The sequence below is a fragment of the Phoca vitulina genome, unplaced genomic scaffold (genome assembly GCF_004348235.1).
Source record: "Phoca vitulina isolate PV1807 unplaced genomic scaffold, GSC_HSeal_1.0 scaffold67, whole genome shotgun sequence".
NCBI lineage: Eukaryota > Metazoa > Chordata > Mammalia > Carnivora > Phocidae > Phoca > Phoca vitulina.
Window position 1 is genome coordinate 12,064,708 of NW_022589770.1, and position 27,872 is coordinate 12,092,579.

General features: G+C 36.9%; 1 protein-coding gene across 50 annotated transcripts in view; it reads left to right on the forward strand.

Moving 5' to 3' along the window:
* The window catches only part of PTPRD (protein tyrosine phosphatase receptor type D), a 2,332,398-nt gene that overhangs the window by 2,207,290 nt on the left and 97,236 nt on the right, over positions 1–27,872 (forward strand). For 28 of the 50 annotated variants that reach the window (XM_032392357.1, XM_032392358.1, XM_032392356.1 and 25 more), the window contains 4 exons: positions 1,854–1,868; positions 6,939–7,051; positions 14,875–14,916; positions 15,421–15,518. In XM_032392357.1, the coding sequence (XP_032248248.1) occupies positions 1,854–1,868; positions 6,939–7,051; positions 14,875–14,916; positions 15,421–15,518 (268 nt within the window). The remainder of the gene's footprint in view (positions 1–1,853; positions 1,869–6,938; positions 7,052–14,874; positions 14,917–15,420; positions 15,519–27,872) is intronic. The other 22 variants (XM_032392384.1, XM_032392385.1, XM_032392387.1 and 19 more) reach the window with 5 other exon arrangements.

Sequence of the window (27,872 nt, forward strand, 5' to 3'; positions counted from 1 at the left end):
ACTGCATGGCACAGAGGGATATTGAGTAATCAAATTTATACCAATTGAATAGTATTAACAAACTCCAAACTCAATCCCCTCCACTTGTTTACTCCATCATACAATATCACCTTTGTGTTGACTGGCAAGAGCTGTAATAAAACCTTTAGCCTATAATTTAAATTTACAAGTTCCCATAGCCTTCAAAATTAGATACTTGCCCCAAATATATACCCATGTGTGTGGTGGGTCTGACATTTTAGTGGAAGGAGTGAATCACACACTAACTATGCATTTGTTCAATAAGAATACTCAACCTTTTAATATACAAAACTGATAATTCACTAAGTAGTTCTCTTCCATCCAAAGAAATAGATTCTCCTACAACTGACTCACTAAAGATCTCCTTGATTAGAAATGAGCAAGCTAGTGGTGCTTAGATGGCTCAGTCGGTTAAACATCCAACTTAATCTGAGCTCGTTTCAATCTCATGGTCATGAGTTCAAGCTCCGTGTTGGGCTCTATGCTGGGCATGAAGCCTACTTAAAAAAAAAAAAAAAAAAAAGGGTGGCGCCTGGGTGGCTCAGTCGCTAAGTGTCTGCCTTCGGTTTGGGTCATGATCTCAGGGTCCTGGGATCGAGCCCCGCCATCGGGGTCCCTGCTCCGTGGGAAGCCTGCTTCTCCCTCTCCTGCTCCCCCTGCTTGTGTTCCCTCTCTCGTTGTCTCTCTCTGTCAAATAAATAAATAACTTTTTTTTTAAAAAATGAGCAAGTTAGAAACATATATTTAGGATTTTTAAAACCTGGGGCACTAGGTAAATTATTTTAAAATTAAGAATACAAAGAATTAACCAGTGTGTTTGATATCACTTTCATTATTCACTTTGTGTGTGTATGTGCGTACAATTTGAATGTGGGTTTTGTATTTTTGAAAGGAGATAGACCGGATTATCTTAAAGCCAGATTCTTTAGCAACTCAGGTATGTATTTCATTGGCATTAAGGCAGACAGTATCTCTATTTTGGATTTGAGAACTCACCAAATACTTGGCTATTCACCTCACCATGAAAATTATTTAGATTAATATTTTTCAGGTACAAGTTTTATTCTCTGCATAAAGAACATAGTTATCTAAACAATCCACATATTATCACATGAACATGAGCTAAATGTGTTCACAGATAGCAGCACCTCTTTGACTATGAACATATCTGTCATATCAATGGCTGGTAATAAAAGACTTTCAGGATTAGCCCAGCAATATAGGTGGGTCATGCTCTGTAGACTTATAACGATGAGTATTACTTTTTCCAAAACTGAAAATGTATTTGATCTTTTATTGGCAAAAAAGATTATGATAACCTTACTTGTCAAAAGGAGTTTGAAGAAATCATTTTTGCCACTTTATTACCTCATAGTGTATTATACCATTGTGCACATTTTTGTGCAGTTCAACGCAATTTGCAGATATTTTATATCATTAAAGGAATAACATACCTCTTAACTGAAGATTTTGTTTTAGATGAACAAATTTCTTGTATGTATTGTAAAAAACATAGTATATCTCTACCATCAAACACTTTCTGGGAAATAATTGTGGCAATATTATGTAGGTTGATGGATAAAAGTGAATGTGACATTAACATACACAGAAAAAATGCTTTAGTTAGTTATGTACCCTCATGTCCTCCATTTAATTCATAATTAGAAGCCTTTAAAGTTTTGATACACTGTCATTTCCTAATGTGTGTCATTTAATGTGTCCCTGCTTGTGAGCGGTGTTTCTTAAATCTTGGTTGTCATAGTGACTCTTGTTACCACTGGCCAACTAACATTTAGCCTTTCTTTTTCTTTTTTTGCTGCATTAAAATGGAGCAGTAAACCTGACAGGTGAGGAATAGAGAACAAACTCCTTTAATGCTCAGTAATAGATACCGGTAGCCTTTGAAAGAGGGGATGAGGGTGGAGGTTGGATATAAAAGGTATTACCTGGCAAGTGGAAGATGGACAAAGCTTAGTTTATAAAATATTAAAATGATTGATATTAAAATGATTCTGAGGGAAATAAATTAGTTTGTCTATATAAAAATAAATAACAAATTATCCAAATTTAGAAAGTAATGAAACCAGTCTGAACTTTGTTTTAATGAGCCTTTGTATGTGTTAATGTGTCTACAGAACAGAAATGTGAGGTGTCCCATAAAACGTTTGTTTTGTTTTGTTTGTTTTTACTCAAGACCGATTTTTAAGTTTGATCTGAGGTCACCTCCTGATACAGGAACACTATTGGCATTTTCATATCCTGCAAATATTGGTGGCCGTGCCTTTGTGAAAACTCTTACAGAGTTTCAAATTATTTTCCATGTTTTCCAGACTCAACTAATAATAGCAGAAGCAGCAATAGTAGTAGTAGTAGTAGTAGTAGTAGTAATAATGATAATAATAATAATAATAATAATAATAATGGTAAGACTAGCTATCTCTGTGATTATTGAACGACTCGTTCAATCTAACCTTCTACCTTTCTAACTTATATCTATCATCTATCTATCATCTATCTCTCTCTCTATCTATCTATATTTATATCAATAGATACAAATTTCTGATAAAACTTAAACTAAGAAAAGGGTCTCAGTGCTCATCTCAACTGCCTTCCTCCCAGTGCTGTATTCCAGTAGTTCCCAATGCTTGTTCCCTGGACCAGAAGCAGAAACATCAGCATCACCTGGGAACTTGAGAGAAGTAGAAATTCTTGGACTCCCTACCCCAGACCTAATGAATCAGAAACTGTGGGTGTGGGTGCAACAGTCTGCAGTTTAGTAAGCCCTCCCACGTGATTTGGCTGCATGCTAAAGTTTGAGAACCATGGCTGTATTTTTTTCCCTAAAATCAGTTAAACACTGGTCAGCAAGCTACTTTCATTGATAGAAAACTTAGCACTTCGATAGGGTGTCTTTTTTTTTTTTTAATATCACTAGTTGTCATTAATCCAGCTAAAAACACATGCAAAGTAGGTTTGTTTTTTGTTTTGTTTTTTAGTTGAAACACAAAACACTTTAAACCCATTTAATATACTCAGAGATCTACCTTCCCATTTAATACTGTCCACATTTTATAACATTATCACTGCCTTCTGGTTCCATTAAGATGAGAGAGTTGGCTCTCTTTTTTTTCAGAACCACTAATTAAACATTTATTGCATATTCAAAATACTAAAAATGACTTTATAATTTTCTTAATTAAATGATACTTTATGTATTATGCTTTGGAATTATCTAAGTCATATGTGGGTAACTTTACAAATGCATACATCTAATGTATACATGGAAGGACTAGAAATTTCCTTCAATAACTTTATTCTTTATAAAATATATAAATTAAAAAAAACAATTCAACTTCTAAAGAATCACAACATTTAACCTAGACATCATCTCCTAACCTTCTTCTTCTCTTTTGTACATGAAGAAATTGATAAGTATTATAGTTGACTTCCCCAAGAAGATACACACCAGTAGTGGCAGAATGGGGTTGCATTCTTAAAGGTATCAGAATCATAAAGTGTTGGGGCGCCTGGGTGGCTCAGTCGTTAAGCATCTGCCTTCGGCTCAGGTCATGATCCCAGGGTCCTGGGATTGAGTCCCTCATCGGGTTCCCTGCTTGGCGGGAAGCCTGCTTCTCCCTCTCCCACTCCCCCTGCTTGTGTTCCCTCTCTCACTGTCTCTTTGTCAAATAAATAAATAAAATCTTAAAAAAAATCATAAAGTGTTTGAACTGACTTCTTTGAATATTAATAGTAGGGATTTCAGATAAATGTATCTGTCTTCCAAAAGCCTTGGCCCATATGTCTGAATATCTTTGTTCTCAATAAGTAGATTCCCTCCCACTTTATCCCTAGATGAGAGCCAGGTGAGAATAAATGAAAATAAAAAGCCCGTTAGACCACAGAGTAGCATTTTTGTTATACATGATCCACATTCCAAAATACCACACGTTTTTATACTACTAGCAGTTTCCACCATATCTGAAATGTCATGTAACCTTGCATTTCCTTTTCACCCATATAACTCCTGCATGTGGCAGATATTTCTCTCTGCAGGAAATACACTTATAATAGGACTTTATAATCTTAACAGAAAAAATAAAATAGCAAGGCAAAATTCAGATCATTTTGGAGTTACTATTCTTTGCTTTTTTCCTCATTGAAAATGAGAATAATGAGACCTCTGAAAACTTAGGAAAAACGTGTGACTACGTCCATTCATGTTGGCCCTGATTTAAACCATCATATGCCACTTAATACTCTATGGCAGTAAATTCTATTTTTGAAGCTCTTTACCATTATTACCAATGATGACCAAACTCTTCATCCTGCAAACATTTCTTAGAAATCCTTTCTGTTGGAAAACAACCATTTTAGCACATTTATGTTTAAAAATAATGTGACAAAAGTGTGGGCAGCCAGAATTATCCATGTTATGATCACCAGAACTAAACTAAGCAAAACAAAATTGAAACAGCTCGTTTTCTGAGATGGTTAGGATTTTTAGAATCTGAGATTTTGGAGGTCATTTCTTTGAACAGATAAAGTGAGGAAGAAGTTAGTTATTAAATGTCAGGGAAACCTGACATAAACCCCCCCCCCCCACTTTATCACAATTATAAACTGCAATTTTAGTCCCAAGCTCTGGGTTTTGAGATTCATCTGGACAACAAGGTGTGATGTTCACCTTTCCTAGCACCAGAGAAACAGACTAAATTTCTTCAGAGAGTCTTCTTTTCTGTCCCTTTGTCTCAGCATCACTCAGCCTGGCCTCAGTGAAAAAGAAGATAAAGAGTATGCCCCACAATACCTGCAGGAGTGACCTAGTTTCCTTGCCCAGAAATTTCTCCATCTGGTTCCATAATCTTGCAAGAATGACAGTGGAGACACTTTGAGAAGGGATAAAAATCCAGGTTTGAATCATTAGGTCTGGCACATCAGTAAAGAAATGTATCTGTGCCGACTCGTATGGGGAAAAACAAACACACAAACCTAAGAAGGGCCCCTGGGGTTCCCTGAAGTGAGAATAACCAAGCATATGTTTGTTACACGTGGGACTGACTGACTAGCAGTTGGTGGCATTTCATTAGACTGTTTAGATTCTGTATCTTTGGTGGTAAAATGAATCTCTGTGAGGGAAATACCCACAGCCTAAACACAGGGATATTTTCTACTCTGAAACTGGTCACCATGTCCTTCTTTCACATACATGGTCTTCCAAGCCACTCTTTCCCTTTCTTCTCCTATCTTTCTTGCCAGCCCTCAGCTCTGATTTTCCTTCTGTTCTCATTTTCCACTCCATACAACTGGAAGGGCCAGTACTTTTGGCACGCCTCAGATTCACTGCTCACCTCCGATTGGTAGTATAGCTTGGCAGTACATTCTGTCTTCAGGCTATACCTGACACCTTTAGGTAGAAACGGGAAATCCTGAGACAGGTTAATCCAAGGTTCTGAGAGAGGAAGTTGTCTAACAGGACTCACCCAAGAAAATGTATTCCATCAACGCCGTTTTGCCGAAGGCGTTGCACTTGAGCAAATCAAGTCTGCTTTCCCTTTGCATCAATCTTCCCTTCATCCCCTGGTTAGTTTTATTTTATCCAGATGAGCAGAGATGGAAAGAAAGGCTATTTAACAGGAGCCCTCTGGCTAACCATGGAACGACCTGGGTGGCACTGAATGAGATCCCATTGCCACAGCAACGCTAATGAGCTGTGCGACAGTCATATCAGAAAGAGAAGGGAGTGTTCCTCAACACCGCTGTGCCCCTTTCCCCAAAGAAGAGTGTCTTTGTTTTGAACAAGGGTGAGATGCTAGGATTATGACTGCAGCCCGGAGATTGTTGGAATCAGTATTCGAATAATAAAGACAGAATAAAGCACTGCTTGAAAAGTCCTCCATTTCTTCAGTTTTTGACCTAATTTAACCTTAAAGAATATAGGTAGCACTCTGTGTTTGAGGGGTTTGAAAAAAATGAATAAGAAATCTTATGAAAAAAAGAAAGAAAAAGAAAACCCTGACCTTTCTTGCATAGACACTTGTTAATACTACATTATCACACCCTAAACAAAGGTATTTAATAAAAGTTGTAGATAGTAATTAAAACAAAGATGAAATGAATTGTGTGAAGAATTACTTATAACAAGGCACTATTAATGGTTCCTATGCCATGAATAATCATTGGAAAAGTGAGACACAGTAGGTGAAACTACTTTTTCTCTGATCTTTCTGTGATTGACTTTCATTAATGAAATATTAATCACAGCTTAACACTACAAACAGCCAACACTATTTTTTTTTAATTTGAAAGAGAAAGGGGATGTTGGTCTTGCATTGTGCTAATTCTCCTCCCGGGTGTTAGGCTAACTTGGAATCTTAGAACAAACTGTATTTGTCTGCCTAATGGGAATATCCAATGCAGGCCTCTTTGTAGCCATCAGTCATATAATCTTGGAAAGAGGAAAAAGGGAGTATGGATTTAGCTCTTCAGCTTGAGGCTCAGTAGTTTCAGAGGTTTTCTCTATGGTAACCACATTCATGGCTATTGGTACTCTATTAGCATTGGCTGTTACCGGTACTCTGTCCTGTTCCTCACAAATTGAACCAGTGGATAAAGGAGATTTGCTGAACAAGGACTCAAGTTTATCTCTCCAACACCCTCCTTAAAGCCTAAAGGTAGAGGTAATGAAGAATTTAATTCTAGACAGACTTTGAGATCATTCACTTAAATAAAAGTTTTAGACTTGAGGAAACAGTCTAGGCCAAGAGAGGAAAAGCAACCTGAACAAGGTCACAAAGCTGGTCTGTCAAATGGTTTAAAATAGAAAGTTGGGAGGGAGAGGGGGCTGCGTGACTCTCTGCTTTTTAAGTGTTTTTATTGCTTTTTTATTTTATTCTTACATTTTTCTTTTCTCCCTATAGGAAGAGGGCAGAGTCTGACTCTAGAAAGAGCAGCATACCCAACAGTAAGGAGGTCCCTTCACACCATCCAACAGACCCAGTAGAACTGAGGCGCCTTAATTTTCAAACACCAGGTAAGAGGCAGGACTCATCTTGTCCATAATACAGTATTTGCTGAAAGTTTTTTGGCCAACTGATATTGTTTTGAGAGATAAATACATCTCTTTATTTAGAACAATTTTGTTTATCGTGATTTTAATTGTAATATTATTGAGATTCACCATACATAAGTCTTGAAAGGAAAGTTCTTTTTGCAAATCTGAGGAGGAGTAGACAAGAGAAAACATGTAATTCATCTTCAAATTTTGGAAAAACTATAGTCTTGCAAGAATATCTACCATTTGGGGGGTTTAACACAGTTTATTATTTTTAATGACATCTATCTGGCAAGAATTCAGTTTCTCATAAAGTGAATGAATGGATGGATGGGTGTTGCATCATTCATTCCATGGGGAAAGAATAGATTTATTTTGTATTTTCCTATTAATTTGCATCTATGTTTCACTGAAGAAAGGGGGGGTAAGAGGGAAAGAAACAAAGTGAGGCAAAAATTAGTTTCTTTTAAAAAATTACCTATACTGCATATAACTGGCCAATTTAGGTTTCTTGTGGGGAGGCACATAAAGTGATTGAGGTTAAGAAAAATATACTTATTTCTTAAAGAACATTAAGTGCTTCAACAGAGCAAACATGTCATTCCTGCTGAGGGGCATTTTGTACAGTATTATTAATTTGAGGCTAACTTTATTTTGCTTTCTTTCAAGTAAATTTTATTTATACCAAATGAGTGGAAAATCATAAGTAGTAAAGAGATCTAAAAACATAAAACTGAGTGGCACTGTCATAATACCTAAGGATAATTAAGAAAGTAAAGAACTGATCTAAAGTCTGATTAAAATTTGGTTATGTTATTGTTCACCAAATTGTTGGCAAATGTGTCAAATGGACTTCCTAACTCACAGTAGGATACACTACAAATTTATTAAACTACGCATTTGCAGTGAATTACTTTGACTTGAATACAACATATTGTGTTTGGCATATTTTCTCTTTTACATGTAGACGTATCATAGTAACTAGTAACAATTCAGTTGAAAGAAGCATCTGGCATTTTCAAAGTGGCTATACAAATCATCATCATAAATGTGGGTCATTTTTAAAGTTCTATCTCAAAGGAGGTTAGACTTTTTAAAAATCAGGTTTTTTTTAAAAGCAAAGATATACCTCCAACAGCATAAAGGTAGAAGAAAATGTTCATGTAGCCAAAAATCTCCTGTATGTATTTTTTTAAAAGGCTGATAAATGTGGACTATGCACGTGTGGTGATGATTAAACAAACCTATGCAGTCTTCTGGGATTGTTGTAGTCTTGTAGATGCTCCCTGTTGAGTCTTTATCTAGCTATCCCATTAAGGCAACTGGATATGATTTGAGTTTCTGTAGTAAACCTTCTCAGTTCACTTTCTGAAATAGTAGTGTACTACTTCTTCAGGCTATAGGCAACTTCATAATAATGGACCCAGGAATTCATGCACTTTTCAATTTGGCCAAACCAATGTATAGAGGACCTAAAAGCCACATAGATGATGTGTTATAGGATTTCTTTACAAAAGCAGAACATTGTGGAAATAGAGAATGACTGTTATTTTGCTGCTCTGCCCTGCCCCTTCTGGCTTTTATGTGAAGTGTGATCTGTATTGGAAACAACCTTGGTCTTCTAGTAGAGACAGAAGCATAGCATAGGGTGAATGGAAAGTCAAAGATAGCCCCAGAAGAAAAAGAGCAGTAAGAGTGCTCTCCCTCATCTATTCCAGCACCAACAGAGTATGTTTCCAGGCATAAATAGGAAGCATGAATGGGAACTGTGTAGAAAGGATTATTAGCAGAGTGCTGGCAACTACAAACAAGGAAGGGAATAGAAATGACTTCAACCAAGAGACCTCCATCTATTAAGTACTTCTCGCTTTTATGGGCAATTTTGCAAATATGGTCTAATAAAAAAAAGTTTATAAAGAATCTAATTTCCCAGTGTATGTGGGAATATGAGATCCATTTATGGAGAGAGCTTGTTAAATTTCACAGAAGTCGATGGAAAGGAGAATGAATGTTGCAGTTGAAGGGACATTGCTTATCTCATCAATAGATTTACAAAACTGAAATGGGGGCCTAAATTTATAGGAGGTATCATTTAATGAAGGTTAGACTTATTACATCAAATGGGTAATGAAATAAAGTGGGCAAAATCAATAAAGAGGGAGAAAGGGGTTTAATAGAGGAAGAAAATAGAACAGGAGATATTGTCCTAAGGTCCTAGCACATCTGCTCACTGAGGAAGCACTGTGTTGTGCCTTTTAGCTCAGGTAAGCAATCTACTTGAGCTTGATTTGTTGAAACAGTCTATTTACCTCCCAAGCTCCCAGGTCTGCTGTCCTGAAAATTTCACCAGTTCACAAAGAATATAGACTCAGCTATTAATGTGAAATTCATAACAATGTGACCATTTGCTTCAGCCAGTACAGATTCTAAGCAATGGCTACAAATCGCCTTAATTACTTGCCAATAGGATAATAGGTAGCGTTGTTAACCAAATACCATTTTTGTACTTTTTCCTCTCCTCTTGTTCACAAATAATCAATGGCTTTCCTGCCTGATGCAATAAAATGATCCCTTTACTAGGTGTTGCACAGCAAATGATATGACGCTCCTTAATTTTTGGATTTTAAACCCTCTCACTGTCTGAAATGTGCTTTTATATACATCATACCTTTGGAAGTAAAATCGTTTATCCACAAACATAAATTTTGACAGTTCTTATTAATGGTATGCATAAGTAGGGAATTAACCACCCACACCTTCACTCCAAACAAATGACTTTCAATGAAATAAAAAACCTGTGATTCATGTATCAGCCCCTAGCACCTGAACTTGTTCATGAAAGCAAGTTCACTTCCACTTCCGATGGATCTGTTGAGAAAGATAAAATATCAAACAAAGACTTCCATTTGAAATGGAAGGTATTTCAGAAGGTAAAGGAAGCACATCATTTAGTTCACTAATTCTATAAATTACACTTTTGTTTTAAAAAATATCTTGGGAATGGAAAAACTATTTACTTTTTAAGTATTTCTTGTTGAAGAGCCTAGAATATAAGGAGGCAGATGATTTTCCCTCAATTCTACCCCATACTCCAAAGGTATTGAAAATACATTCCAAAGTCCATATAAATACAGTATCCTGAAAGTTTAAATACTTCAAAGAAATATGCCCTTCACTGCAATACTACAGACACACCTATCGCCGGGTCAGGAAAAGGAAACATCAGATTCCTGTCCACTGTCTCTCCACTAAGGCACCAAGTAAAGGCAGAGAAATCTGTTGTTTTCAGTAGAACAATCTTTGCAAGGTTGTGAGAAAAAGAAAAACATTGCTTTAGCACACTTTCCAAATTTTGGATGACAGTCTAGTCGCTGTATTGGTGAAACGCTATATTCAAGCATCTGAACAGGGCGAGGAAGGCTAACACCCTCAGGAGAGCGGGTAGTACTCTGTTTGTAGGTGTTTCCCATGAATATGCTTATTAGCCAGAATACTGTCTGTTAGAGTTGGCAGTATTCAACTCATTTATATTTAGAACCTAAACTACACAATCTATTAAAAAATAGATAGTTGGCAATAATTAGTCATCATTTATTGTTATACTGGGTCAGTAAGAACTAGTATGAAACATGCAATTCAAATACCATTGTTTGTATCACCCATGACCTGCAAAATTAGAGTCCTAAGTGTGTAAGAAGGTATCATTTAGCTAAAGTTAGATTTATGACTTCAAATGGAAAATTGAATAAAATGAGAAAAGGAAAGAGATGTTGTAGAAGAATTTGATAGACTTATTAACTGCTAATCAAGTTTTACAAGTCTGTAAGCTCTACAGAGGAAGGGGAAATACCCACTTATTAAAAGATGGTTTTAGGGGCGCCTGCGTGGCTCAGTTGGTTAAGCGACTGCCTTCGGCTCAGGTCATGATCCCAGAGTCCCGGGATCGAGTGCCGCATCGGGCTCCCTGCCCGGCCGGAAGCCTGCTTCTCCTTCTCCCACTCCCCCTGCTTGTGTTCCCTCTCACGCTGTCTCTCTGTCTCTCTCTGTCAATGAAATAAATAAAATCTTTTAAAAAAAGATGGTTTTAAAATAAACCTCTGTTAATCCTCAGACATCTTTGTGGACAGCAGTAGCTGGGTGTGCACTAAGATGAGTTGATAGATGAGTTACATGTTAAACCAAAGTGAACTGTGTCCATTAGCCTAGGTTGGGAGGAAAGTTCTTTTGTGTGTAAAAAAATGTTTCCAAGTCTTCTTATAACCTGTACCTCAAATAATTCTTGTTCTTAATTACAAAAGCAACACACATTTATTGGAGGAATTGTGTAAAGTAGAAAATAATCTTGTTAACAATTGTACATAGGTTGTGGCTACACAGGTGTTCATTATAGTAAATATTTTGTATGTTTGAAAATTTTCATAAATTGGAAAAGGTGAAAAAAGCACATTTAGAAAATAGAAATTACTCTTTATCCCCCCACTTCTTATTTTTCTTCTTTTTTGGGGGAGGCATATTTAAAATATAAGTAAAAGATTCCCTATAACTACTCCAAATTTCCCCCTCAGGAATAGTTACCATATACAGCCCCATGATATGCTTCCAGATTTTTTCACATGTATATACAATTCTTTAATTAATAAAAATGTATAGCAGGTCTATAGACAGACAGGTGATGTACATAAAATTTCCTGTTTTAACGTTTAACTACATAAACATAGACCTTTTTCCAAGTTAGTGTATTAGGTTTTATCTCCTTCTTAGCAGCCAGTGGTATTGATGCTATTCTCTTCTACAGATGACACAAAATGTATTGACTCATTACGTATTAATGGAAGCTATTTTCCATGTTTCACTCTTGCAAATAATACTGCAGTAAGCAGTACAGAGAGCACACATCTTTTCACATCTTTGTTGCTACCTCGAAATATTAGACACCTGGAAATGCAAGTACAAGGTCCTAGGGTAGGCACATTTACCATTTTGATAGAGATTGCCAATTACAGATTTTTTTTGAAATATTGTAAAAAGCCTTTACTTACAGTGTGGCAGCCCCTCTGAGCCCTGGCCTCCAGCATTGGACAGAAGACTAAAATAAATATAATATCATCAAAAGATGATGATATATAAGAAAACCAAAGAAGCTACTGATATGTGTTCATATATCTACTTTTTCCCAAAAAAGCAAATTTAGAACTTCAGCATCTCAGAGAAATAAGCTTTCTTTCTAGTACAAAGGTGTAAGGGAACATGTAACTAATAGCATCATGTAGTAAGCCAGTCACCACCTTTCTCTGTGCCTGTGAAATTCTTCCTCTCTGCAGCCTTTTGGTTGCCTTGTCAGTTTCCATCAGAAAAGTTCTTTTTTTTTTTCCTGTGAAATTGTTTCTTCTAGTATTTGTACCTCTTTCTCACATCCCTCTCTCTGTGCCCCCCAAAAAAACCCCACAAAAAAAAACCTTCAAACAAAAACAACAAAAAACTGCAGGGTTTGTGCTTCCACCTTTTAAGAAAATAAATTTAAAAATTGATAATCAGATGTTACAACATAAAAGCCTCGTTTTCATTCTGAGGATGACCTTAATATGTTTTGCCCTAAAGCATACATGGATGGTAGGTGATGGATGGGCTGTGAAAAACAGTAACAAACTGGTAAAAAGTTATCATATCAGAAATAGAAGTATCAGCTATCTCACTTACATGAGAACTGTGCCCAAGAGACCCTTCTCTGTTGTTCCATATGTTTAGACATCCTATCTACAGGAGGTAGAAGTGAGAGTTATAAAGAAGGAAGTGACTCCAGAAGTTACCTGGCTCTGCAGTTTTATTTTACAGATAAAAAATCGAGGTTCTTGATAGCAGGTGATTTGTCCCTATTAGTAGATGGCAAAACCAGAAGAACTCTTATCCATATTCTAGTCTAGGATTCCTTCTCTTGTACCATCAGAATCCCACATATTCTCCTCCTCTTTCCATGAAACATCCATTCTGCCATTTTTACTTGTCCTAGAATTGTGATGGAACATGATACATATTGATGTGTCTTAAACAATGATTCTTGAATGCTATGCTATCTTTGCATATGATATATTCATCCTGATTTAGAAGATAAGTCAGTATAGGTTTACTTGGATTTCTGTATAATTAGCTTCCAAAGTAAATATGTTGATCACATCTTTGGTTGATTATTATGGTCTTCTACTGCTGTTATACTAATACTTTTCCCATCTCCAACTGGCTTTACTTTTTGCAGCTTTGAGCAGTAATTCAGTCCCCTACGCCTCCCTGATTGGCTCTGTGTCCTCCCTCTCTAGCCAAACCACCACTCAGTCCATATATGATAATAACTCTCTCCCACGATTCGCTCGAAAAGGTCTAAACATCTTTGTCTCTTTATTTTCTCTGTTAAAGCACTGTAATGGATGTCTACATCAGTCCATTTCCATTTCCAGATAAGCCTAGAGTCTCTTGTGCCTTTGCATTTCCATTCTTGTCATTGGGAGTGCCTCATCTGGATAAGATCACTTTATTAGACCACTGTCACCCACCTATTCCCTCCACAGAATATAAATTAGTTCAATTCTACCACCTTTATGGAAAAGATCCAGAAATGGGCTCCAACATTTTGGTTCAAATACATAATTATATCTGCAACAAAGAGTTTCTATTTCTAAGCCAACTCATTTTTATGGGATCTTCCATTAAGATTTTAGTTGACTGGAAGCTATAAACACTAAAACACCACCTATTATAACAGTGTACTAAAAGGATTGTCTGGAAGAAGCAAAATAGTTTTTTACTTAACTTACCAGAACCATTGATAATTTGACATTTGAGATAATGGAACTTACTAGGTGGCTTTCAATAAATGGCACAATTTCTAAAACGCCCATAAAATAATCACATGTCTTGTTGACTTATGGTCACCGTTCCATAGCCTAATACCTTCCAAAGAGTCCCAGGACAGCAGAATGTCAACTTGGCCTCCAGTTTGAGCTCCTCCCCCATTCTTTTTCAGCTTCAGAAGCTTCCCTGGGGGCATGCTAGTTCAAGTTTTTCTAGCCAGCTGGAATTTGTACCCATAAGACATGAGTCAGCGATGCTCTCTCATGGTACTCTTAAAAATTTAATCACAAAGAAATGAAATGTAAATCACATGAAAAGTGAAAAAACAATGGAAAGACACAGGAATCACCAAAATTAGTGGTGGATTATTTTTAACAGAATCTGTGAAACATATCACTTCAGCTGGCAGACTGAACTAAGATGTGCTGTCCCTGTCACTGCTTTCTTTCTTTTTCCATCCCCTTTCCCTCCTTGTCCCTTCACCATCTGCTCACTCTCCTGCATTCATTTCCCATTTGTGGACAAAGATGTTTACACCTGAAGTAGATTGTAGGTTTGCTGGGGGTTGAAAAATGGGGACCTGGGGCAAATACCACAAAACTGTTAGTGTGGCCATTTATAAATGTCCAGGTGAAGGCCACAACCCCAACCTCTACAATCTGCTACTAGTGGAAACATTTTTGAAACTCAGTTTGGTGTCTGATTTTTGTCATCAGTGATTATCGTCTATGAACTGTGGTGCATGTCATTCTTTGTGTCCATGTTTGCATGTTTGTCAGTCACCTCCAGGTTTGTGAAATATTAAAGCGATCTTAATCAAGTCACAATGTCTAGTGAATCCTGTAAAAACGTGCAACATTTTTATCAATCCTTTAAAAAAAGTATATCAGACTATCCATTTCATTTTTTTAACAAATTCGTTCTATTTTATTTTATTTACATCATCATTTCCTTTGCAGGTTCAGATGATTCCGGTTACCCTGGTAACCTTCATTCTTCAAGTTAGTTTCCCTTGATTATGCATAAGTCACTTTATGTTTCCTATCAAACTACTACTCTTTCCCTTTTAGGTCTTTCTCAGTGTCTGTTTTCTTAATTCACTTTACACCATTTAATTCCACACAATTTCCATTTCACACAGTGCAGGAGAAGGAGTTTGAAATGACATAACAGTCATTACTCAAAGCAGAAGTTGACATCAAGCCTGACTGTCAGTTTTCTCCGCTCTAACCATATTGATTCATAGCACAATAACGCTTTCTTTTACACTAGGAGTGTTAGTTTGGGGATTATGCTTGGTGACTTTTCATTTGGCTACAAAATTCATCCTTCCAGAGCATGTCCTGCTTTGAGTAACCAAACTATCTGCCTGCTTCCTCACATTAAACATCTTTACTACTCACATATTTTCAGGCCATTTCTAACTATAGTATTCTCTATATTTTGGAATAGTCACCATTGTTTTGCATTTGTTTTCAAATGTGTTTCTTCTTTCCTTTTAATAGGTATGGCTAGCCATCCTCCAATTCCTATCTTGGAACTTGCAGATCACATTGAAAGGTTGAAAGCAAATGACAACTTGAAGTTTTCCCAGGAATATGAGGTATTTCAGTGCATTTATACTTGCAAGTAATTTCAAGAGTTGTCCCCCTCTTCTATTCTTAAAAACTAACTTCACTGGTGTTTTTTCTTTTAAACATGACTGTGAATCAGATATAGAATTTGGTAGTAAATAGGCAACTTAAAAGTGTCTGTAAAATCAATATAGTAGTTGCAGTTTTAAGATGTGTTGAATATCTGATATTCAATGTTACTTAATGAGGTTGATTTTTCTTTTCTGGTTTTTAGTTCATAGAATATATTGAATTGATAAACTTCCTTGTATACCAGATGCGTGCTAAATACACTAACTCATGGCCAGAAGCCTCCCTGAAAAAGAGAGTTGACAGGGAATAAGTCGATTTCTCTGTATACTTAGTTTTCCTTGAGCCTAAAACCCTTTAATTATGTACACAATGTATATGAGCATGATTTTAGCTTTCAGTCTTAAAATAATGCCAGAATTATTAGTAAGATAGTAATATGTTCCTGAAAAGTTGCCTATTTTTGAAGCAATGGTGAACTGAATAGTATCTTAAAATTCCAGAATCCTTATAAGTTCTGTGTGAATTCTTGATGACAGTAAATGAAAAGTCTTTGTATATTTGTGTGTATTTGGACATTGTGGTATTTATCAAGTAGAAAGTTTTAAAATTGGATATTTCTGATATTCCCCAGCAACAGGGACTCATTCTAAAACCAACTCATGAATTGATAACTAAACCATCATTATTCTTTTAGGTCAAATTTGACTTAGCATAAGATTAAAAGGTAAAACTAGAGTCTTGTTGTGCCAAACAACAAAAGATTGTTGGGTACCTGATCAGTCCAAATACTTCCATAAAGAGTTTCTATTGATTTACTTAATGGGAAAGTCTTAAAACACATCCCTGTTACCCTCTTGGTTTGTGTTGTATCAACTTTTTTTTTCTTAAGTTTTTATTTAAATTCTGGTTAGTTAACATACAATGTATTATTAGTTTCATGTGTAGAATTTAGTGATTCATCACTTACATACAACACGTAATGCTCCTCACAACAAGTGCCTGTTGTATCAACTTGAAATGAGGCCATTGGATTAGATGGTCTCTCAGTTCCCTACCAGTTCTAACATGCTTAAAGAATTCTTTTTTTTTAAGATTATTTATTTATTTCAGAGAGAGAGAGATTGCACGTGCGCGAGGACATGCACAAATAGGGGGAGGGACAGAGGGAGAGAATCTTCAAGTAGACTCCCTGCTGAGCATAGAGCCCATTGCAGGACTCCATCTGAGGACCCACAAGATCATGGCCTGAGCCAAAACCAAGAGTCAGACGTGTAATTGACTGAGGCATCCAGGCGCCCTCAGTTCTAACATTCTACCCTTTCAGTGAGAATCTCTAAGAGGATCCCCAACCTCAAGTGGCTCTTTGGGTTTCAAGTATGCGAAGCAGATCCATGTAAGAAAATCTGGAGTAGTGGGGCCTGTGGCTATCTGGATATTTGCATGGACTTTCTGAAGTCTTCAAATTGTCACTTTTTCATTATTTTAAATTAGTGTGCGAAGCAAAACATATCTGTAGCCCGATGGACCTCCACCCTTAAGATCCAGGTAGCCTTTTTTATTCAATTTGAATATCCAGCATCTTTGTCAAATATTCAGTAAGACACAAAGGGACTTTATTTTTCTGATTGGCTAAACTATATATTTTTTTTATTCTCTTCCCAGCATTCAGAGGAACACTTTTAATTTTAGGAAACTCACATTGGATTGTGAATTGTGTTATTTTCTCAAATGGTCTGCTTCTTATTCCTTCCCTGTTCTACTTGGCCATAATGGCTATTTTTAAATTATGTAGTATTTTTTTAAACAGTTTCTGTAGGTTCTAGTTTGGGGCTTGAGGCTGCAAACTGAGTTTTTAAAAAAAAGAAAACAAGGCAGATGATATGTGCTACCTGGGGCAACATAAAAAACTCTTAGAAATCTTTTACCTTTCCAACCTGCTCTTTACTGTTATCATGATTCTTCTTATTCTCTTGTTATGTGATATATTTTCTTCATGGCCCCACTTTAATACTTGATTTTGAATGATATAATGGGTCACAAAAAATTAAAAATTGATAGCTCAACCTAAAAGTCAGTAATTCACTCACTACCAGTATCTTTAAACCATTGACAATATTTGCATCACTCAAGAAATCTGTTATATACATTGACTACAATAACCAGCCTCCTTTTAAAATGGAATTTCTCTAGAAATACTACATGTAAAGATACTGTAATGATACTCATTTAGCCTTTAAATCAGAAGTGTTTCTTAAAAGTAGTTATGAACTGCATGCTGCCAATGTTCCCATTAAAAACTCCCCCAGTAGCCATTGACATGATAGCCCACACTGACTTTTCACCATTTATCATGACGATGGTCTGTGATTAAAGCTCCCTGGGCATGAATTGACTCTACTGTGCCTTAACAGCCATGAAGGAGATATTTAAATGTTTTATTCATCTGTGATAATAAGATAAAGACCTCTATATAATATTTTGGGCCACAGACCAACACTTTGAAAAAAAAAATTGTATTTTACTTGTTATCTTCCATATAAATTTGAATAGATTTTTTTTACTAGTTTTTAGTGAAGAAAATGGAAGAAGACAAGGCACATTATCTTCAAACATCTAATTATTTTGGCATAATCACTGTGAATTAATGATTACTCAGACCTCTCAACAGGCATGAAACTAAATTTGTTACTTTAACTGTAAGACTGAAACAGAGGTTAAAGACATGAAGGCTGCTTACACTGATTCTGAGGTCAGAATAGGAGGAAGCAGATTTAGATTTGCCCAGCATTATTAGATCATGTGAGAACTTCCTTTATTGTAAAGGAAACTGGGCTCAGACATTGAATTTAATGACAGCTGGAAGAAGAACCTGAGAAATTAGTAGCAAGAGCACTCCATCTTGAAAATATTTATAAATAGCTCTGGTTTCATTTTCTGATATGAGACTGTAAAGTTTTACTAGAATTTAAGGAGCCAGGATTTGAGGATGACATTGGAATGCAGGGAATAAAGTTCTCCTGACATTTGGTATCTGTCAAAGCCATCGCATGAGCTGGTGAATCTTTGAACAGCTTCAGAATAGTATGTATAGGTCTTACCAAACAAATTAGTTAATGACTGAATCTTTCGGAAGCCTAATTAAAATTCAGATTTCTGGTCCCAACACCAAAAATGCTGATGCAGTAGGTCAGCCATGACAACCAGGAATATCTGTTTTATTTCTTTTTTCCAGTTTCATTGATATGTAATTGACATATAACTTTATACTAGTTTGGGGTATACAGCGTAATTATTTGATATATGTGTATATATTACAAAATGGTTACTGCAATTAGTTTAGTTAACATCTATCACCTTACATAATTACAAATTTTTCTTATAGGAACTTTTAAGATCTACCTTCTTAGCAACTTTCAAATATAAAATATTGTTAACTATTTCCATCATGTTGCACGTTATGTCCCCAGAACTTATTTATCTTATAACTGGAAGTTTTTACCTTTTAACTACCTTTACGCTTTTTCCCCTATCCCCTACTCCACCCCAACCTCTGGCAGCCACCAATCTGTTCTCTATTTCTGTGAGTTTGTTTTTTTAAGATTCCACATATAAGTGAGATCATAGAGCACTTATCTTTCTCTCTCTGGCTTATTTCATTTAGTATATTGCCTTCAAGATCCATCCATGTTGTCACAAATGTGACATCAATGGACACTTAAGTTGTTACCATGTCTTGGCTATTGTAAGTAATGCCACAATGGATATGGGGATGCAGGTATCTCTTATTCAATTTACATTCCCACCAACAGTGCACAGGGGTTCTCTTTTCTCCACATTCTTGCCAATGTTTATTTCTTGTCTTTTTAATGTCATTCTAAGAGGTGTGAGGTGATACCTCATTGTACTTTGATTTGCGTTTCCCTGATAATTAGTGATGTTGAGCACCTTTCATGTACCTGTTGGCCATGTGTATGTCTTCTATGGAAAAATGTTCATTCAGATCCTCTGCCTATTTTTTAATTGGCTTGGATTTTTTTAAATTTTGTTTTTGTTTTTCTATTGGGTTGTATGAGTTTTTGTACATTTTGAGTAGTGACTCATTAGATATATAATTTGCAAATATTTTCTCCCAGGTAATGTCCATTTTAAAAGAGCTTCCAGGTGACTTTGATGCAGGTTCTCTGAAGACTTTAATTTAAGAAACATCATTGGTTTAGGGTAATATATTACAGTCTTCATTTTATCATCCCCTGAGATGGCAAATAAACCAATGTATAAGATTCATTTGACATGGATCGCAGTCAGCATTATCATTATCAATACCAGATACATAAATCCTATTTATATTAGACTGATTGTAAGTAACTACAGCTCCTACAGTTTGTTTAAGGGGGAAAAAGGAGGAGTTCGCTTTATTTACTATAAATTATTTATTATAAATTCATTTATTATAAATTATCTATTATAAATCCAAAGGCTAACAATATAGGTGTGCTTCAAGAACTGTTGTTTGGATTTCCTGACATCCTCTTTGAAATTTTCATCTTTGTGTTTTTATCTGGACTGACCTCATTCTTCCCCTTGTGTAGACCGACTTCTTTTGTTTCTTCCACCCACATATAGAAAATGTGGCCTTTGATCATGTTTCTATTAACAGAACATCCCCCTGAAGAAAGAGACCAAATTTTTCTTTTCATTCAGATTCCAAATGCCAGAGAACAAACTGAACTCCGGTTGACTCATTTTGTTATGGAGACACACATGAGCACAGGGCTGCTAACAGTCCACCCATAGAGATCCTGCTCCTTCCTTGGGTTGGAAAGAGGGAAGTCACTACGGAAAGAGGCTAGTGAGCTGGGAGGAAGAACCAACAATTATCTACCAAAACACTACAGAAAAGCACTACGCTAAGTTCTGGCAGGAATAGAAGTTATAAGAAACCTTTACTTCTAGGAAGTCTAGCAGGCAAAATCAAATATATACATGCAAAAATAGTAAAAAGAACACCAAGTTGCTAATCCCAAATACTAATGGAATGCTGTTGGGATTTAGTAAGGGTCAGAGTGAGATGAGGAACTGGGAATGGTATTGAAGAAAAGGTGGTACTGGTAGTGGAACTAGGAAGAAAAGGAGCGAGGAGCATTTTGTGGAGGGAAGGATCGAAGGCACATTCAAGGATGCTCTGTACTTTTATGTTCAAAGTGTGGACTACAGAACAGCAACATTAGCATCACTGGGAGCTTGTAGAAATGCAGAATTTTAGGCACTATCCCAAACCTACTGAATCAGAATCTGCATTTTAACAAGACACCCTGGTGATATGATTGTATAATAAAGTATATGTAGAGTCAGGGGAAGCACTAAGGACACTTGCTATGATGGAGCAAATTGTTTCTTGTGGAAAGTTGAGTGAAATGAAGTCAGGCAAGCAAAGAGGGCCAAGAATTATAATGAGCTTTCATTGTCAGACTCACCATTGACAAGGATGGGGCGGATTAATGGTGGAAAAAATATGAATATGGGCTTTGGACTCAGACAAATATGTATTCTGATTTGAACACTTGTTATGGCTGTGGCCTTGCACAATAATATAACAGTTGCTCATCTGTAAAACGTGTTGCTATGAGAATTAGGGAATATGTGTGTATATGAGTATGAATGTCAGGACACACATGCAGTGTGTGTGTGTGTAAAAGAAGGGGCTCAATAATGGCAGCTGAAAAGTTGCACTATTTTTACATAACCAGTGAAATATTTATGCATTTATTAATAAATTAATAGTGTTAAGTATACTCTCATTGGACAGACATGTCAACGGAAAATTATAATAAAATATAATCAGTCCTATGCCAAAAGTGTTCCACAGTATGATGAGAATACAGAGCACACTTGCATGGTGGTTTCTTCGAAAATTAATCTGTCATCGATGTATATAATGGGAAAAAAGGAGAAACTGAAATAGGAAGAACAACTAGGAGAGGGTAAATCAATTCTTACATGTTCAAATGCCTTAGGCATGCGAATAGCATTGTGAGAAGTGAAGATGCTCTCACCTCTGCACAATGGTTCCACTGTCCTTTGTATTGTGAGGAGTGAATGGCATGGAAGCAGCCTGCTCTCTTAGTTATATAGGTAAGTCCCTTCTTTTCTATAAAAAGTTGGTTCACTGTTGACTGGTTGTATTTGCTCCACCCGCACTGGTCAAGAACCCAACACAGAGGCATCCCGGTGGTCACTAGCAAGAAAAGCTACAAAGTCAGAGAAGATGTGAAACCATCACCCGATTTGGTCTTCAAGTTGCAATTCCCCATAGAAATAATGCCCAATATCTATACTGTACTTCAGGTACATTATAGATTTTATACCTGAGTTGAGATAATAAACTCCTTTTAGGGGCACCTGGGTGGCTCACATTTAAGCATCTGCTTTCAGCTCAGGTTATGATCTTGGGGTCCTGAGATCGAGCCCTGCATCAGACTCCCTGCTCAGCAGGACATCTGCTTTTCCCTCTTCCTCTGCTGCTCCCCCTGCTTGTGCTCTCTCATTCATGCACTCGCTCTCTCTTAAATAAATAAATAAAATATTTTAAAAAATCAAATAAAAAATAGCACCCTTTTAAGTATTAGTCACAATTGCATACTTTCTTCCAAGTTCCTAACAGCCCACTTACAAATAGACATAAATATTTATCCAACATCTAGTTTCAAATTAATCATCACATCTCTTTTAGTAGTGTTATCTTAAACACATACATTAAAACTAGTCTGAAGAGCAGTCTGAAGAGCAGTCTTTCTGTTGGATCAAAGCAGAGTGAGAAACTGTGATTCTCAGAAGGCCTACCTTTGACCTATTTTGTTCTCACCACAAAACCCGGTCCCAACGTTGTTGCTGCCATCTGTGGATGTGTATTATCTTTTATCTCAGCGCTCAAGTGTTCTCCACCAGTTAGCATCCACATGGGCTGAGATTTTCTTCCTGTGCTCATGGCAACACTCTCACATCTCCTGTCTGTACAGATGATAATGAACCTCTTATCTGAAACATTCCCGATATCGGTGTCCTGTCCTTCTGTTTTAATAACAGCATGTATGTGGCACCTTTGTCTAGAAGGCTAAACTCTTCACAAGACTCCAATGAGACAGGTAACAGAAAAAGATACGTTATTTCCTTCATGAATAATGAAATATATCAAGACAGTGCCAAGACATATATAGAGACATGTTAAGAAATGATGCTTACATCATCTTTTTAAGTACTGAGAGCTGAAATAGACCCCAGAGAGCATTTGGTTGAACCTTTCCATCTCAGAGGTAAAGAACAAGAGTTGAGAAAGGAGTGACTTGCTCAAGTTCACACATGTGCTTAGAACATGTCTGAGCCAGGCCACAAATTTCCTTCTTATTGTTAAAAGGACACTGTACCTTAACCCACCTGCTCCAAAGACCTAAATATTTTACTGTTTGTTTCTTACTATGACCTGATTTACAGGGTCCAGAAACCTAAGTCTTCAATTAGATCAATATTTATACTTAAAATTTCTATGAAAATGTCATGGTTACCAATTTATACTTCATGCCTATCCCTGAGAAAGCCCAGTGGTTTTCCTGACATGCTTCCTATGACATTTCTTTTCTCCATAGACCATTTCTTCATTCCCAATGGTATCATATTTCTTTATAAAAGGACAAAGTTGTCATCAAAACCGTAACCACAAAAAAGAATATTTCTATTTTCCCTAGGAATAGGCTCTTGGTATATTTGACCATGTGTGCCAGAGTGAGGCCTAAATGTAGGCCTAAAGCCTTCATTACTAAATGTTTCATAAACCTCCAAGCATTCATAATGCAAAACCACTTGTCATTTCTGCTTTCAATTAGTTTATAATTTATGCGTAAACTCATGAGGATGGATATGCATTAGAGAATTACACAGATACAAATAAGAAACCAGACACACACACACACACAATTTTTTTCCCATCTTTGAATGCACTGCAACTTTCTGAAGTAAGAAAGTAGTAGATGACAAAGATCTGTTTTCATTTCTTATGCAAAGTTGAAGAGTAGATAGACCAAGGAAAAGCTTTCATTTTTAAATATTACTGACACAGGAGCCACATGAGATAATATTTTTTTTTTAATTTTGAGCAAATTATAGTAGTTTGTGTAATGGAACGAGAAAAAAAATGACTTCATAAAATAAAAAGTAGTAATAACAACCTTTTTTATTCTGGGCCCAATGAACCAACTTCCTTCATGGGAATGAAAGGCTAAGTTTATTATTCCAAAGTGGAATCTCCTGGTACTCTAGGATTGGGGGCTTCGGTGAGAAAGGCATTGCCCATTTCCTTAATTACGTGCTTCAGATTGGGTCCAAACCCCTCAGCTGCCGTTCAGGGCCCTCTGCTCCGTGAGCTAACGACGGGAATAGTGTACAGGCCCTGGAGTCAGGCTGTCTGAGGTTGGCCCGGATCAAGCTGTGTGACCTTACGTGAATAACTCAACCTCTCTATTTTACTTTTTTCATCTCTGCAAAGGAAGTAATCATCATACTTACCTCCTCTGTAATTAAAAATAAATTGATACATATGAAATGCTTAGCAGAGTCCCTGATACAAGTGCTTAGTAGCCTTAGTAGCTATTTCATCAAATACATACCATCACTTTTAAGATGCACAACAGTTGCAGAGAAGTTAAAATATGAAAAAAAAAGTCTGTATTAGACTAAATGGATCCCTGGCTTCTTCCCATCCCTATCATTGGTCAAATCCATAGGACTCGGTTGAATTCAGTAAAATAAACAATACTAAAAGAAGGAAAAAAAAGAAAACTTGCTAATTTAATGCACTGTAATTAGCACGTACTATGTTGCCTTTTCTTTTACTCTGATCATTCCCTGTGTTAGAATATAAGCTTCTCCTGGTCAGGTGTTTACGCCTTCTCAGTGTACTGTTGGCCGCATGGTAGCAAGCCCACTGCTGGGCATGCAGCCGACGACTAACCAAAGTGTGTGTCTGGATCAGTTTCTCACTAAATCTACAGCTCACAGAAGCTCTTTGCTGCGATCACGATTGCTAGTACCAACAACAAGAGCAAACAGAACAAAGAAGGTCTTTCTGTAAAAAGAGCTGCTTTTCTCAGTTGACATCCCCACCTGATATATCAACAGTGAAGCCTTATTCTCAGAACTTTTCTCTCAGAAAATAGAGTGTTATTATCTTTAGACAGTACAGAAGTGAATACATTTTAATACAGATGCCTCAGATTTAACGCAAAACTACCTACTGATTAAACTACCAGTACAGTTTTTATAGTAAAGACGGGCCTGCCAGTTGGGAATCTGAGAAGGTGGGGTTTTTTGACTGTTTGTTTTGCTTTGTTTTGTTTTGTTTGTTTTTGTTTTTGTTTTTGTTTTTTTGGTTCATAGCTAGGAACCAGCCTCACCAAGTAAGACATAAAAGTGCAGAGTCCCTTTCCAGCTGGCTGCCATTCTGCATCTTGTAAACAAACCTAGTAGGACACAATGAAACTGCAGCTCACCTTAGAGGAAACACATCCCAAACCAGGGTGTGTCTGTGTGTTTATAATCGTTTATTCTTTTTGAACTTCTGTACTTATTAGAACTCAAATTGCAACCAAACCAAATTTTCAAGTTTCAAAGTTTATTTTTATTTGAACATTTAAAATATCCTTGTGCCCACTTTTTTTTAAATCTCAAACATTTTCCTTACCAATGTTAAATTCCCTATCTTTTATACTTGAACCTTTTATTTTATTTTATTTTTTTCATTCTGGGAGTCATACTCATCTTGAGGGAATGTCCCTATAACTCCAGTTTTGTTTCGCAATCCCTATTTTCACACAAGTTCACCATCACTAATTGGCCCTTGACCATCACTGGACATTGTCCAAATCGTCTTTCCACCTACTCCCATGTGGAGCTCAAAGCTCTCAGGAAACAATTAATCCTGAAGTATTTCTAGTTCCAAAACAAGCTTTCAACTTCAAAGAGACTGTAGCAAGAACTAAAAAAGAGGCTATTTTTTTAGTTTTATTTTGATTTTAAAATGGAGTTGGAGTTTTAGGGCCAGAGTGATATATGCATGTAGAGGGAAACAGTATCAGATGCTGGGGAGAGCACTGGAAGTCAAGGAAAACAAGGCTCATATTTGGACTCTGCCAATTAGTTGCTGGGTTGCTTGACCCTGAACCAGTGACTTCACCTCTGTGGCCTTGGTTCTCGCTTACTTAAGATGAGAGTATTAGCATCCACTCCTGAGGTTGTGACAACAATGACTATCTGTCAGACGCCTGGCTTCTTTGCCTTTCTGTATGAAGCAGGCACGTAGGAAACAGGAGTGGCCCTCAGTACCGTGAACTTTAAACTCACGACCTACCTGTCGGTCATTCAACAACACTGCATTTTTTTCACAAGCTGTTTTATTTGTGTAACAGTCCCTTCTTCTTTTTCCAAAAATAGGCTCTATGAAAGCAATTAGGAGAAGATGAGCAGTGATAAAAATGGAAGGTGGTTATGATGCCTGTATATTCTTTTCATATTTTGTATGAAATAGAATTTCTGGAAACTAAATCCTCATGAAGTACCCAGAAAAGCTCATTTTCACTGAGGAGTAGAACCTGCCCCGGGTCTCTGCTGTGAATCTGAATGCCCCTAGACAAGCTGTTTAACTCTACCGATCTCAGTTTCCTTATTTATAAGAGAAGCAGTTGGAATGCTTTCATCTGTTTGATAAACACTTATTGGAAAGTAAGGGAAAAAAAGTCAAGAAATAAGTTCTGCCCTAGATAAGTCCATAGTCTCCTAGGAAAAACAGAAGAAAGAACCAGTAATTATAGGACATAATGGGTGATGGTGGGAAGGGAAAGTTTAAGAAGGGACAGTACTGAAGAGAGGTTTCCCAGAGAGCATGCAAGTTGGACTCACTGAAGTTTGCTATGATTGCAAGATCCCAGGCTGGGGGAGATGCACACGCAAAGCCATGGAGATGAGAAGGGTCATGGCTTATTCAGGGGACCCCAGTGTGTTCTGTGCCTGTCACTGCAACATCGGGGTCATGCTGCGCAGTGGTGAGGCAGGAAAGGTGATTACACTCTTGAAAAGTTGTAACACTAAGCAGTCTGTATTAGGTGATCTTAAAAGGACTCTCAAGTCATGGAGATGATTTCCTGCCTCTACTCCTAAAGCTGTAAGTACCCCAAGAGATCAGATGAATGCATCTATTTCTATGGCACTTGTGAGCACAGCTTTGGGGAGGATTTGAACAATGCTGCAGAAAGGGAGTGGGACAAGGAGAGCCTATTGCTGCCCAACATAGTAAGAATGTATTTATTTATTTATTTATTTATTTATTTATTTATTTATTTATTATTTTTAGATGTCAAAAATGTAGTGGTGGTATTATTTGCCATGATTTTTCTACTGTGGCTAAACTGTTGGTCATTCTACATAAAAAATAATTGTTGGGCATGCCACCATGTTGGGGAGTACAGAGAGGATAAGAGAAAGATGTAAGCATTAATACATTACATGAACTTGTGGATTTAGCAATGCCTTGGGAAACATTAGTCTTTTAGTCATCACAGACACAGCATTGGGTGTATTTGCCTTTAACTAAAAAGTTCAGGCATGCAGCATAATCAGAACTGTGTTATTTCTCACTTGCTGAGTATGTTTCCTTAATAGTGGGCATTCTTATGTCATCCAAACTCCAGCCAGGGGCTCATGGAGATTTTTGATTTAATTCATTCTAATTCCCTTCATCCACTCCCCCTCATCCCTTTCTTCCTCCCCCTTCATCCCCTCCCCCCTCATCTCCTCCCCTCCTCAGCCCCTCCCCCCTACCCCTCTGTCTCCCTTATTCCCTTCCCTCTCTCTCTCTCCCTCACCTACCCACTTTCCCCTTCCTCACCCCTCCCCTCTACTCCTATCTGCAAAATATTCCTTCATACATTCTTCTTTGGTATTAAACTACATAACATTTTTAATATTATGGCGATAATATTACCTAGCTTTTCTGTAGGGCTTCACAGTCTAGAAAAAGCTTTGCAGAGATAATAATGATAGCAAATGTGTATAGCACTTACCATGGGCCAGGCATTCTTCACAACATGTTACATATATTAACTCATTCAGTCCTGCCAAGTAAGTACTATTAGTATCCCTGTGTTACAACAGAAGGGACTGAACTGAAACACAGGGAAGTTAAGTAACTTGCCCAAGGTCATGCAGCTGGTAAGTGGCAGAACTGGGATATGAACCCACATGGCTTTGTTTCAGAGTCATGTTCTGAC